The sequence below is a fragment of the Nannospalax galili genome, unplaced genomic scaffold (assembly GCF_000622305.1).
Source record: "Nannospalax galili isolate Female #2095 unplaced genomic scaffold, S.galili_v1.0 scaffold664, whole genome shotgun sequence".
Classification (NCBI taxonomy): domain Eukaryota; kingdom Metazoa; phylum Chordata; class Mammalia; order Rodentia; family Spalacidae; genus Nannospalax; species Nannospalax galili.
This window is the reverse complement of record NW_008354274.1, coordinates 950,802-963,828: the sequence shown is the minus strand read 5'-3', so window position 1 is coordinate 963,828 and position 13,027 is coordinate 950,802. Positions and strand designations below refer to the sequence as shown.

Genomic DNA, 13,027 nt, shown 5'->3' with positions numbered 1-13,027 from the left:
TAGAGTTACAGACAGTTGTTAGCTGCCATGTGGGTGCTGGGATTTGAACCCGGGTCTTCTGCAAGAACAACCAGTGCTCTTAACTGCTGAGCCATCTCTCCAGCCCCTTTTTTTTTTTTTTGGTATTTTTGAGACAGTGTCTCCCTGTAGCCCTAGCTGGCCTGGAGTTCGATATGTAGACCAGACTCGCCTTGAACTCACCTGCCTCTGCCTCCTGAGTGCTGGAACTAAAGGCATGGCTACCATGCCCAGCCACATGCAAAGATTTTTTTTAAATTAGTTGTTTTTATTTCCTGTGTATGAATGTATTGCCTACACGTAAGTGCACCTGTGTCCTGCAATACTTGTGATGGTCAGAAGAGGGCATCGGATCTTCTGGAACTGGAGTTACAGATGGTTGTTAACTGTCATGTGGGTGCTGGGAACTGATCTCAGGTCCTCTGCAAGAGCCACCAGTGCTCTTGATGGTTGAACCATCTCTGTAGCCCCTAAAGATTTTTTTTAAGGAGTAGCTAATGTTTAGGTATTTTCCAACTTGGATATCATGCAGTTTCAGGACTTAAACAGCATTATATTTATCTTTATCTTGAGAGCACAAACACTCCTTGTGTGTGTGTGTGTGTGTGTGTGTGTGTGTGTGTGTGTGTGCAGCATGGTGCTTGTGTAGAGGTCAGAGGACAACTTACTGGAGTTGGTTCCTTCCTTCCACCTTGTGCGTTCCAGAATCAAACTCAGGTCTTCAGGTTTAATAGTAAGTACCCTTTATCTGCTGAGCCATCTCACCGCCCCCCCCCCCAGCCAAAACATTCTTTAAGTCTATAGAGTTTGCCTCTGGAAGCATTGCTTCCATGTCCATTTTTCCTGTTCAGATTAAGAGGTAAGCTGTGTGTAATATGTAATACCTACAATTAAGAAAATCCCTTAGACCACTCTCTCATTTCTAACCACACTGTCAGCCTCTTGCTAGTGTCCTTCTTAGTCCCAGTGTAGGTGGCAGTCCTCTGGTTTTAGGTCTCAGATGTCCTTGGATTTTGCATTTCTCCCCCTGCTCCATCCTCCCAGAAAAATTACATCATCCTTGGTTCAGTGGGTGCCAGCATTTTCTGTATTGTAGCCGTGTCATGATTATCCGGCCCGATCATTTCCTTCCTTGTACTTTGGCTTGATTTGCCCCTTAGAGTTCCTAATTCCTCTTTTCTGTTTGGTTCGGCCCTCCATTGCATCCTGCGCCCTCTGCTGGTGGGCTACAAATCTCACCACCAGGCCTTCTTTCTCCAGTCAGGACCTGGGTCTGCTCCTCGATGACCCTGGAATTGTCTTCATCATGCTGGGAGTTCTCCAGGGGAAAGGGTGTCTTTCTTGGCTCCTGTGGCTTCTCTTTTTTGCTCTGTTCCTTTATTTTATTGGGTAATATCCTTTAATTACTTCCTTGGAAAGGGTACACGAGAGAGAAATTTTAAAAAAGGATGTAGTTGGCATGGTGGCAGTACTTGAAATTGAATCCAGGGCCTAGCACATGCTAAGCAAGTACTCTCCTACTAGCTACAGTGGCAGAAAATATTTTTTAAATTTATTTCTGTTCTAATATTTCATTTTTATTTTATGTGTATGAGTGTATTCCCTGCAGGTATGTAAGTGTGCCCATGTTGTGCAATGCCTACTGAGGCCAGCCAGAAGAGGGCATCAGATCCCCTGGAACTGGAGTTACAGCTGGTAGCCGCCATTGGGTGCTGGGAACCAAGCCCAGGTCCTCTGCAAGAGCAGCCAGTGCTTTTAACCGCTGAGCCATCTCTTCAGCCCCTAATTTATTTCTTTTTGAGGCAATCTTGTGTCTACTGAGACTGGCCTTGAGCTCATTGCATAGCCTAGGTAGTCTTCAGCTTCCTGAGTAGTGGGGATGACAGGCCTGTACAGCAGGCCTGACTGGTCCTAGAGTGTGTGTGTGTGTGTGTACATGTGTTTATGTGTTTGGAGACCAGAGGTCAACCTCAGTTGTCCCTCAGGTGCATCCATCTTGGGTTTTTGTTGTTGTTGTTTATTTCGTTTTGTTTTGTTGAGACAAGGTCTCACTATGTAGCCCTAGCAGACTTGGAACTTTCTGTGTGGAAGCAGGCTGGCCTCGAACTAACAGATCCATCTGCTTCTGCCTCCTGAGGGCTGGGATTAAAGTACATGCTACCATACCTAACCCCTAACTTGCTTTTTTGTTTTTTGTTGTTGATAAAGGGCCTCACTGTGAAACTCACCATCCAGTGAATCCCAGGGATCTGCCTGTCTCCGCCTACCTGGCACTGGGATTACAAGTGTCAGCCACCGTGCCCAGCATTTTTACATAGACATCAGATTCAGTTCCTTAGGCTTATATGGCCAGTACTTTACCAGCTAAGCCCCCTCTACCATCCTGGTCCTGGCCCTTCTAACAGACTGAAGCCCTCTCCACTATTTTAAGTGCTATTCTCCTGAACCCAGAAGTTCCAGGGTCTCCACTTTGACTGTGGATACCAGAATTAGAAGAAAGTGGTCAGAGGGTCCCTCCAGACCTTCTGGATCTCTATGCCCAGCTATCGGGCGTTGCTGGGATGTCGACTTTGGGGCATCTGGAGGGATGGTAGTCCTGTGACTAGAAGACGGCTTGTCTTGAGCTAGGGATGCTGGTGCTGCCCTGTCATCAACCTGTTTTTTTCTCAGCTTGAAATCTGTTCTCAGTAAGATGAGGTACAGCTAGGTGTGGGGCCCCACTTCTGTAATGCCAGCACTTGCGAGCTGGAGGCAGAAGGATCAGATGTTCAAGGTCATCCTCCAGTAAGGAGTGAGTTTGAGTGAATTCGAGACCAGCTAAATAAAATAAGAAGTGCTTCTGCCCCAGCAGACTGCCCACACCTGATGGGAGCCTTGGACACCTGTGCCAGGTAGGAGTGTTACTTGGCATGTCTGAAGAGTCCAAAGAAGCTGCTTTTGGCCTGGCTCCAGGGTGTGGCCCAGGCTGTCATTCAGCCACATGAGATTATCAAAACAAAGCACTGCTTCAACAGGCCAGGGCCAGGCCTGCAAGCTGACTTCATGCTTTCTCACTGATACAAAACAGTGATTTGCTGTGCATGCCACTCTGGTCCCTCTCCCAGGTGTGTGTGTGTGTGTGTGTGTGTGTGTGTGTGTGTGTGTGTAGGTGGAACGACTTGGGCACTCACTGTCCACTTTATTTCTGTTTGTTTGAGATAGGATCTCTCATTGACCTAGAACTTGGCCTGTTAGGCTAGGCTAGCTGATCAGTGAACCCTCGAGATCCAGTCACTCATATCCCCAGTGCCAGGACTGCAAGGGGGTCCTGTCGTGCCCCACTTTTTACACGGGTGCTGGGGATGAAACCCAGGTCCTTGTATTTGCACCAGAAGCATGTCACTGACTAAGCCAGCTGTCTCCCTAGCCCCGACTCTTAGTCTTAAATCAGGAATGACAGGCATTAGCTCCTGTTGTAGTTCGTTTCTCCATTGCTGTGACAAAACACTCTGACCAATACCAACTTGGGGAGGAAAGGGTTTATTTGTCTTACATCTCCTGGGTAACAGTTTCTCAGGGAGGCACTCAGGGCAGGAACCTGGAGGCAGGAGCTGGAGCACAGGCCATGGAGGAACACTGCTTACTGGCTTGCTCCCTGGCCCCTGCTCAGACTGCTTTCTTATGCAACACAGGCCCACCTGCCCAGGGGTGGCACCACCCACAGAGGGCTGGGCCCTCCCACATCACTGAACAATCAAGAAGATGCCCACAGACATGGCCACTGGAGGCAATTCCCCAATTGAGGCTCCCTCTACCCAGTGTGTCAGCTCCCCAGCATGATTCTACTCCCCCCAACCCCATTCCCAAATTCAGACTCCAACACACCAGGGCAACAGCGAGCCAGCCCACCCTCCACCAAGTCCTGGGGCACTTCCTCCATGGTGAAACCTGTCTGTCTGTAACTCCCAGGGCCTGGGCTTTTCCTGTCCAGGACAGAGAGTCTCATATAAATATTAGGTGTGTGGTTATTCCTAGTTGGTTTTTTTTCCAATGGGCCAAGACAAGTTTGCAGTGTTACTTCTTGAATTTATTTTCTTTTTTTTGTGAGTATTTTGGGGGAACTGATCAGGATTTTGTGGTGGGTGTTTTTTATTGTTGTTTTTAATTAACATTTTTATTTTATGTGTATGAGTGTTTTGCCTACGTGTATGTAAGTGTACCCATGTTGTGCAGTGTCCACAGAGGCCAGAAGAAGGTATGGATCCCTTAGAACCAGAGTTAAGGATGACTATTAGCCACCCTGTGGGTGCTGGGAACTGAATCTGGGTCCTCTGAGCCAGTGCTCTTAGCCGATGATCCATCTATCCAGCCCTTTTTGTTTTGAAACAGGGTCTCACTATGTAGCTCTAGGTGGTCTGGAACTCACTATGTACAGTAGATCAGGCAGTCCTCAAACTCCAAGTCCTGGGATTAAGGTATGTGCCACTAGGGCTGACATTTTTGTTTGTTTTGGGGGTTTTTGTTGTTGGATTTTTTTTTCCTTTTTTTTTTTTTTTTAAACTAGTGACCCTCCTGTTTCAGCCCTCAAATGCAGGGAGTGCAGGTATGAGCTGCCACACCTGGTATAAATTTCTTGATTCTTTTTCCCAGGTGGCTTCCCAGGTCCCTCTGTGTGTTCTCGAAGCTTGCAAACCTTGCTCTGGAGCTTGGATGACCCCTGTCCTGCCAGCACCTGGGACCCACCTGATTTCCAATGGATCATTTTCCAGCCCTGAGACTTTTTGAGCTCCAGCAGCCTCCCCTGGGGTGGAGGCCTAGCAGCAGGCGGCCCCATCTCAGGCTTAGCCCTCTCCACTGCAGCAGGCACTCAAGGATAGTTGAATGGGATTTATTGAGAAATGGGCTGCTTTGAGGATGGGAAAAACTGAGTGAGCAGACGCATGTCTCCTGGGAGTTGGTGCTGGGAAACCTGGATGTCACAGCAGCTGTGACTGAAGCACTCATTGTGCACCTTCAGGCTGTGGTGACACAGGGATCATTGGCAGGAGCCAGGCCCAGGCTGAAAAAATGAACCAGAAGCGTGTGTGTGTGTGTGTGTGTGTGTGTGTGTGTGTGTGTGTGTTGTGTGTGCGTGTGTGGAGGGAGAAGTGTACTGGGAGTGTAATCCAGAGTCTCACACAAGCCAGTAAGTGTTCTACCACTGAGCCATGCCCCCAGTCCCTTACTGGAGGATTCTAGACAAGTACTCTACCACTGGAGTCATGTCTCCAGTCCCTCACTGGGGGATTCTAGACAGGAACTCTACCACTGAGCTACATCCTCAGCCCTCTTTTTACTTTCTGTCAGGATCTCACTAAGTTTCCCAGGCTGGACTTAAACTCATTCTGTAAGCCCAAGCCACCCTTGAGCTATGATCCTCCTGCCTTGGCTTTCCCAGTACCTGGGATGACAGGCCCAAGTCACTGGGTCTTGGCTCTTGACTCTCCCTTGTTTTTGAACTGGACTTTGCCAAACCCTTCCTGTTGCTTCCATTAAACCATCTCACGGACCATGATGACCTTGACTTTAGGTCTTGCCCTTGAGAGCAAGGGCAGGTGTTTGCTGCCATCTCTCACAGGCAGGAGCTCCTTGCTCCGTGGCCTCCGCTGTCACCCTGTATCAATCAGAGCTGGTAGGGACAGATCTTCCACAGACCCGACACAAGGTAGAAGCTCCCTGCCACCTCCATGGTAGTCCCCAAGCTTTTCAGTTTTCTTGGGTGAGCCCTCCTTCACTGGCCTTCCCCACCTTCATCCATGATCTGTCACTGGGTGGTTGGCTGTGGTCAGCACCTCAGCCCCATGGTCAGCAAGACACGATGTCTCCTGTCATTGAGGTCAAGTCTGTGGGCATTAATGGGTCTGAGGCAGAGTGCCCAGAGCACTGTCTAGGGCCCAGAGTCTCCAGTGAAAACTGGTCACCGCATGTCACATCTCCCTCTAACACACCTTTGTGTCAGCATTCGTTTTGAAACCTGTTTTTTTAAATATTAACTTTTTTCATTTTGTGTGATTTTCCCGCATGCATGTAAGTACACCACATGTGTGCAATGCCTGAGCAGGCCAGAAGAGGGGGATCAGATCCCATGGAACTGGAGATAGAGACTTGTAGGTCACCATGTGGGTGCTGGGAACTGAACCAGGTCCTGTGTAAGAGCAGCCAGCAGGTCCTCTGCAAGAGCAGCCAGTGCTCTTAGCTGCTGAGTCATCCTTCCAGCACCTGAAACCTAATATTTGATGAGAGAGAGAGAGAGAGAGAGAGAGAGAGAAAGTAAGTTATAAAATCTTCTCTCCCCACTCTGTACTTGGGTTTGTATTTTAGGTTTTAGGTTTAGAATTAGATTCAGGCCTGATGTGATGGTGCAGGCCTGAAATCTCAGGAGGTAGAGACAGGAGGATCAGGATGTCATACATAGGGAGTTCCAGGCTAGCCTGGGCTATATGAGACCCTGTCTCAACAATTAAAGAGGCCGGGGGGGATTGAATTCAAGCCAGGTGTGGTGGCCCATGCTTATGGCCCCACCAATTTGGGACACTAAGGCAGGAGGCTGGTGAGTGTGAGCCCAATGAAACCCTGTCTCAAAAAAAAAAAGAGAATGAAACCAGGTATGGTTACATATGCCCTTAATCCCAGTACTGGGGAGGCAGAGGCAGGCAGATCACTGTGAGATGGAGGCCAGCCTGGGATGGTTCACATATTGAGTTCCAGGCCAGTTGGGGCTACATAGTGAGACCCTGTCTCCAAAAAAGGAATGAGCCTCAGCAAAAAGTTGTTTTCCTCCCTTTCACAGTCTCATGTATTTTGCTGGCTGAATTAGTTTGCTGACTGAACTTTCTGCTCGTAATTAGGCCTTAGCTGAGTCCTAAGGACACAGAGGGGGAGGAGCTGGGACTTGCTTACCGGAAGGAAAAGAAATTCTGTACTCATGGGGGATGGAGAGATGGCTCAGAGGTTAAGAGCACTCGTTGTTCTTGCAGAAGACCCAAGTTTGAGTCCTAGCACGCACATGGCAACTAACAGCTATCCATAACTCCAGTTCCAGGGGATCTGACACCCTCTTCTGTCCTCTGTGGGCACTGCATGAGACGGGTACACTTACGTGCATGCAGGCAATACACACATACACATAAAATAAAAATAAAAAATTAATTAAAATAAATAAATTCTATACTCATAGAACTTATGTGTGCCTGTCAAGTTTCTAGGAGGTCAGTTGAAAAAAAAAACAAGAATTCTTCACCGAGCGTCCTTAGAATTCTATGTGGCTTGCACAGGCCCTTCCTGCAAAGGGGTCATGACCCTGAATGGAATTCATCCTCCATCCATGCCCCAATTTAAGGATTTGTTGGTTGTTGTTTAAGATTTGTTTATTTTTATTTTATTTATTTATTTATTATTTCCTTTTTGAGACAGGGTCTTCCTGCGGCCCCAGTTGGCCTGGAACTCACTATGTAGACCAGGCTGGTCTCAATCGCACAGAGATCCACCTGCCTCTGCCTCCCAAGTGCTGGGATTAAAAGTGGTGCGCCACCACACCTGACTATTTTTATTTTATGAGTATTTTGCCTGCATGTATGCATGTGCACCCGTCTCATGAAGTAACCCACAGAGGCCAGAAGAGGATGTCAGATCTCCTAGAACTGGAGTTACAGATGGTTGTAAGCTGCCATGTGGGTGCTGAAGAACAGCCAGTGCTCTAAACCACTGAGCCATCTCTCCAGCCCCATTTGAGGAATTTTTGTTCATTCCTTGCTTCATCCTATGAGCAGCTCCTGAGTTCTAACTGCGTGTCAGCAGCTCCCAGGAAGAGAGAGGCAGACCCACAGCCACTGGGTCCTGTCCCAGAGCCTAGGAACACCGTATGTGCATGAGGGTGCAATGTCCAAGCTAGGTTTCAGAGGATCAGAAGATATCCTGCAGAAGAGGCAGCTCCAACATGAGGCAGAGCGGGGACAGCAGCCTGAGAAGCAGCAGGGAGTGAAGAGCAGCCTCCCAAGGCTGGTCCTCCAGCAGCCACAGGCATGGGTGGGGACGATGCCACAGGCTGGCCAGCATCACTGTGGGTCATGAAGTCTGGCCCTCCAGTGGGCAGGATGCTAAACAGAAATACATTGGATCTCAGTGCCCACACCCACTACAGTGTTTGATTACTTTTCTCCTTTTAAAGTTATTTTGAAATTTTCAAAATTACATTTTCTTTATTAAGGGTGAGTGTGTGAGTGTGTGTGTGTGTGTGTGTGTGTGTGTGTGTGTGTGTGTGTGTGTGCTGTGGTGCATGTGAGAAGGGCAAAGGACAACTTGTTCTTACAACCAAAGCTTTGGTTGGGTAACTAAGTCCATTATTACATTTTATTTTTAAGATTTATTTTATTTTATTAATTATGTGTATGTATGTGTGTCTGCTTCCCTAGAGCTGGAGACAAAGGTGGTTGTAACCTACCTGATATAGGTGTTGGAAATCAAACTTGGGTCCTTTGAAATAGTATGTGCTCTTAACTGCTAAGCCATATTTCCAGCTTATTTTTATTTATTTATTTATTTATTTATTTATTTATTTATTAAGTATGTGTGTGTGCATGTGCCACAGAGGACAACCTGTAGGAGATGGTTCACTCTTTCCACCTGTGTGGGTCCCCGGGATCGAACTCCGGTTATCAGGCTTAGCAGCAAGTGCCTTTACATGCTGAGCCATTTCATTGGCCCACTAGATCTGTCTTAGTCAGCTTACTGATCAGCAGACTGCTGGGTTCAGGCAACGCTGGTAGAAGGTCCAAGTTGAGCAGTTGTCCAGCAGTGAGCTCTGTGTGTCCTCCCATCCGCCTGCTTAGGTCCCTGGAACCTCCCACAACATCTCTTCCTGTCTGGAGTTACTTGCCATCTAATCTTGTTCTTAGGGTGCCATCTTGTGGTCACCTTTGCACTAGCCACATCTTGTGGACGGAGCCTGGAGCTGAGTGAGGAGCTTTCTGGGTGGAAACTGCCTTTGCTAGAACTCGTGTCCTGGGCATTTGGCTTCCTGCAACCTTGACCTTGGTCTTGGAAAAGGAAGTAAAACGTGCTCTCCCAGGTCCTTGCTGGTCTCTCGTTGTGTCTCAATTTTCTGAAGAGATTCCCACAAGGATATTTGCAGTGAGACAGAAGTAATGAATTACCTACTCGTGATGGTCCTGAAATCGTGTCCTACACAGAGTCCCAATTCCCAAGGCCTCAAACTAACCATGTATCTATCCTGTCTTCTCTTCAGCGTCCCCAACTCCTGCCCCGCCAGTCCACGAGGAGCTGGGTCGTCCAGTTACCGCTTCGTCCAGAATGTGACCTCGGACCTGCAGCTGGCCGCGGAGTTCGCAGCAAAGGCGGCCTCTGAGCAGCAAGCAGATACATCTGGCGGGGACAGCCCCAAGGTCTGAGCCTCAGACATGCTGTCATTGTGACCAAACTCCAGTGGTAGGGGACCTCAGGGTGGCACAGTGGCATGCTCCAAGGTGTAACGTGGCTGCAGAGAAGGATCCACCTGGTGTCATTTCACAGCCTAAATGTACTAGGCTGTTGGCAGTGACTTGGGGTCCTGTCACCCACCCTGCTTCTCTCCCTTCCAGCTGCTACTAATGAAGCAGTTTCAGAGTTTAATGATAGTATTTGGACAAATGACAAATCTAACAACTTTTTCTTTTTAAAAATATTTTATTTAAGGCCAGGCGTGGTGGCGCACGCTTTTAGTCCCAGCACCCAGGAGGCAGAGGCAGGTGGATCACTGTGAGTTCAAGGCCAGCCTGGTCTACACAGTCAGTTTAGGTCAGCTGGGACTACAGAGAGACCCTGTCTCAAAAAGACAAAAAAAAATTATTTATCATTTTTATTTTATTTGTATGAGTGTATTGTCTCCATGCATGTAAGTGTACCCATCTCATGCAGTGCCTGAGGAGGTCAGAAGAGGATGTTGGATCCCCTGGAACCAGAGTTATGAACAGTTGTTAGCTGCCATGTGGGTGCTAGGAATTGAACCCAAGTCCTCTGCAAGAGCAGCCAGTGCTCTTAACGACAGTTCTCTTGCCAGGCCCAAATGACACATTTTTATTCCTTCCTTCCTTCCTTCCTTCCTTCCTTCCTTCCTTCCTTCCTTCCTTCCTTTCTTTCTTTTGTTCTTTCTATTTATTTATTTATTTATTTATTTATTTATTTATTTATTTATTCCTTTTGGCTATACTGGGAATTGAACCCAGGAGTACTTTAATACTGATCCACATCCCCACCCCTCTTTTAACTTTTTATTTTGAGACAGGCTGGGCCTTGAACTCACTTCATAACCCAGACTGGCCTTGAACTTGAGGCCTTCTACCTCAGCCTCTTTTTTAAAAGAATTATTTATTTTTATTTTATGTCTATGAGTATATTGCCTACATATATGTAAGTGTACCCGTGTCATGCAAAAAGCCCACAGAGGCCAGAAGAGTGTGTTGAATCCCATGGAACTGGAGTTACAGATGCTTGTTAGCTGCCATTCAATTCCCAGCACTTGTAGGTGCTGGGAATTGAATCCAGGTCCTCTGCAAGAGCAGCCAGTGCTCTTAACTGCTGAGCCCGCTCTCTCCAGTCCCCTCCCTCAGTCTCTTGAACAGCTGGGATGACAGGCCTGAGCCACCAGGCCCAGCCACATGTTTTGTTGTTGTAACTTTATGTCTTTGTTTCTTTTCCATCTAATAACTGACAGTGTGCTGAGAGAGTAAAGGAATTTCACAATTCTGATTAAAAAAAAAATTTTCTCTTCCTATGAGGCAGAACCTGCTCTTTCTTTTTTTTTTTTTTTTGTTCCTTACTTTGTGTGTCAGTATGCACACACATCTGCCTGTGAGGTATACTGACCCATGCATATACATGTTGAGGCCAGAAGTTGACTTTGGATGTCTTCTCCAATCCTTTATTTTTTTGAGGCAGTTTCTCACTGAACGTGGTGCCCTTTAGTCTAGGCTGGCTGGCCAGTAAGCCCCTGGGATCTGCCTGTCTCCACCTCACCAGAGTTGGGATTACAGTGTGTGACACCCTGCCTGGCATTTTATATCAATGCTAGGGATCTGAACTCAGGTCTCATGTTTACGTGACAAGTTCTTGATATACTGAGCCATCTCCCCAGGGCCTCTTTTTTTGTTTGGTTTTGGTGATGGTTTTTTTTTTTTTTTCGGATTAATTTGTTTTTTATTTTAAGTGTATGAGCATTTTGCCTTCATGTATGTAAGTGTACCCATGTCATGCAATGCTGTGGAGGTGAAGGTGTTGGATCCCCTAGAACTAGAGTACGGACTGTTGTTTGTTGCCATGTGGGTGCTGAGAACCAAACCCACATCCTCTATAAGAGCGCCTAGTGCTCTGAATGACTGAACTGTCTCTCCAGCCCTGTGGTTTTTTTTGTATTTTTTTTTTTTTTTTGAGACAAGGTTACACACAGTAACCCAGGCTAGCCTCAAAATCAAGACAATCCTCCTACCTCAGATTCCTGAGTGCTAGGAACAGGTGTGATTTGCCATGCCCTACTATTTAGAATCTAATTGCAACCATGCTAGTCAAAGAGGCATGATCATAGAGCTGGGTTTAATCTAGACGCGGGCCTCTGTGTGAGCAGGTGGCCTAGGTCAGGGTATTCTGTCCCATTCCTTCCATTAACTCTGTGTTCTGTCCCTCCCAGGACGAGTCGAAGCCACCCTACTCCTACGCACAGCTGATTGTACAAGCCATCTCCTCGGCCCAGGATAGGCAGCTAACACTAAGTGGCATCTATGCTCACATCACCAAGCATTACCCCTACTACAGAACTGCTGACAAGGGCTGGCAGGTGAGGCCCTGGGTGCTGGGCTGTGTGAATGCTCAGAGCATGAAGTGCTCACAGATTCCATCACCTCACATAGCAAACAAGATACCCAGGTATTACCCAGGTAATACATGGAACGGTACTGTGGTAACAAGCCAGGGCCACTGTAGAGTCTAAAATATTCTTTTTGTTATTGTTGCTGTTTTATTTTTATGATGGGGACTCATGTAGAACGCTGGGCCTCAAACTCTGTGTAGCTGGAAATGACCTTGAACTTCCCTTTTTTAAAATACTTTTGTGTATGGGTGTTTTGCCTACATATATGTAATGCCATGCAGTGCCTGCAGAGGCCAGAAGAGAGCATCAGATCCCCTGGACTCAGTTACTAATGGTACTAGAGCAGCCAATGCTCTTAACCTCTGAGCCATCTTTCCAGCTCCAGCCTTGAACTTCTGGTCCTTTTCAAAGTTCTGGGATTACAGGCATGCCCACACCCATGTGCAGTGCTGGGGGTGGAACTCAAGGCCTTGTTCATGCTAGGCAGGCATCTACCAACAGTTCTACATCTGCTGCCCTACAGGCTTTTCACTAGTCTCCCTCCATGCTTGGCTGAATCTTATTTTTCTAAATTTTTTCAGGTTTTACTTGAGACAGGATCTCACACTGTAGCCCAGGTTAGCCTCAAACTCAGGGCAGTCTTCTTATCTCAGCCTCTTGAATGTTCAAACTGACCTTGAATTCATGATCCTCCTGCCTCAGCCTCCCAAGTGCTTGGGGTTATAGGCAGGAGCCACCACACACAACTTTCAGAATGAGGTGTTTTTTTTTTTGTTTTTTGTTTTTTGTTTTTTAAATTATTTAATAACCACATGATTAGAAGCATTTCATTACAGCATTAACATATTCAATAACAAAGCAAAGACGCTTCTCTTTCAATATTGGCTCTAAATTTTTAGGTTCACATTTGAACTAATACAGTTATACATTATTGTACTCGGTATAAACCTTATAAGACATAAAATTGAATGAGGCTTTAAACTTTAAAAAAGATCTCCATTTCATTTTAGAATATATTGTTCCTTGCAGAAAGACTCATTGTTTTTGCTACTAACACTGAGATGTTGGCGCATGCATCTCTAATCTGTATGCATCTGATTATTATTAGTTCTAATCGGTTGCACTTGGATTCTT

General features: G+C 46.8%; 1 protein-coding gene across 1 annotated transcript in view; it reads left to right on the top strand.

Moving 5' to 3' along the window:
• Foxk1 (forkhead box K1) overlaps positions 1–13,027 on the top strand; it is an 83,819-nt gene that overhangs the window by 59,288 nt on the left and 11,504 nt on the right. The window contains exons 3-4 of the mRNA XM_008851384.3: positions 9,281–9,437; positions 11,714–11,860. Of these exons, the coding sequence (XP_008849606.1) occupies positions 9,281–9,437; positions 11,714–11,860 (304 nt within the window). The remainder of the gene's footprint in view (positions 1–9,280; positions 9,438–11,713; positions 11,861–13,027) is intronic.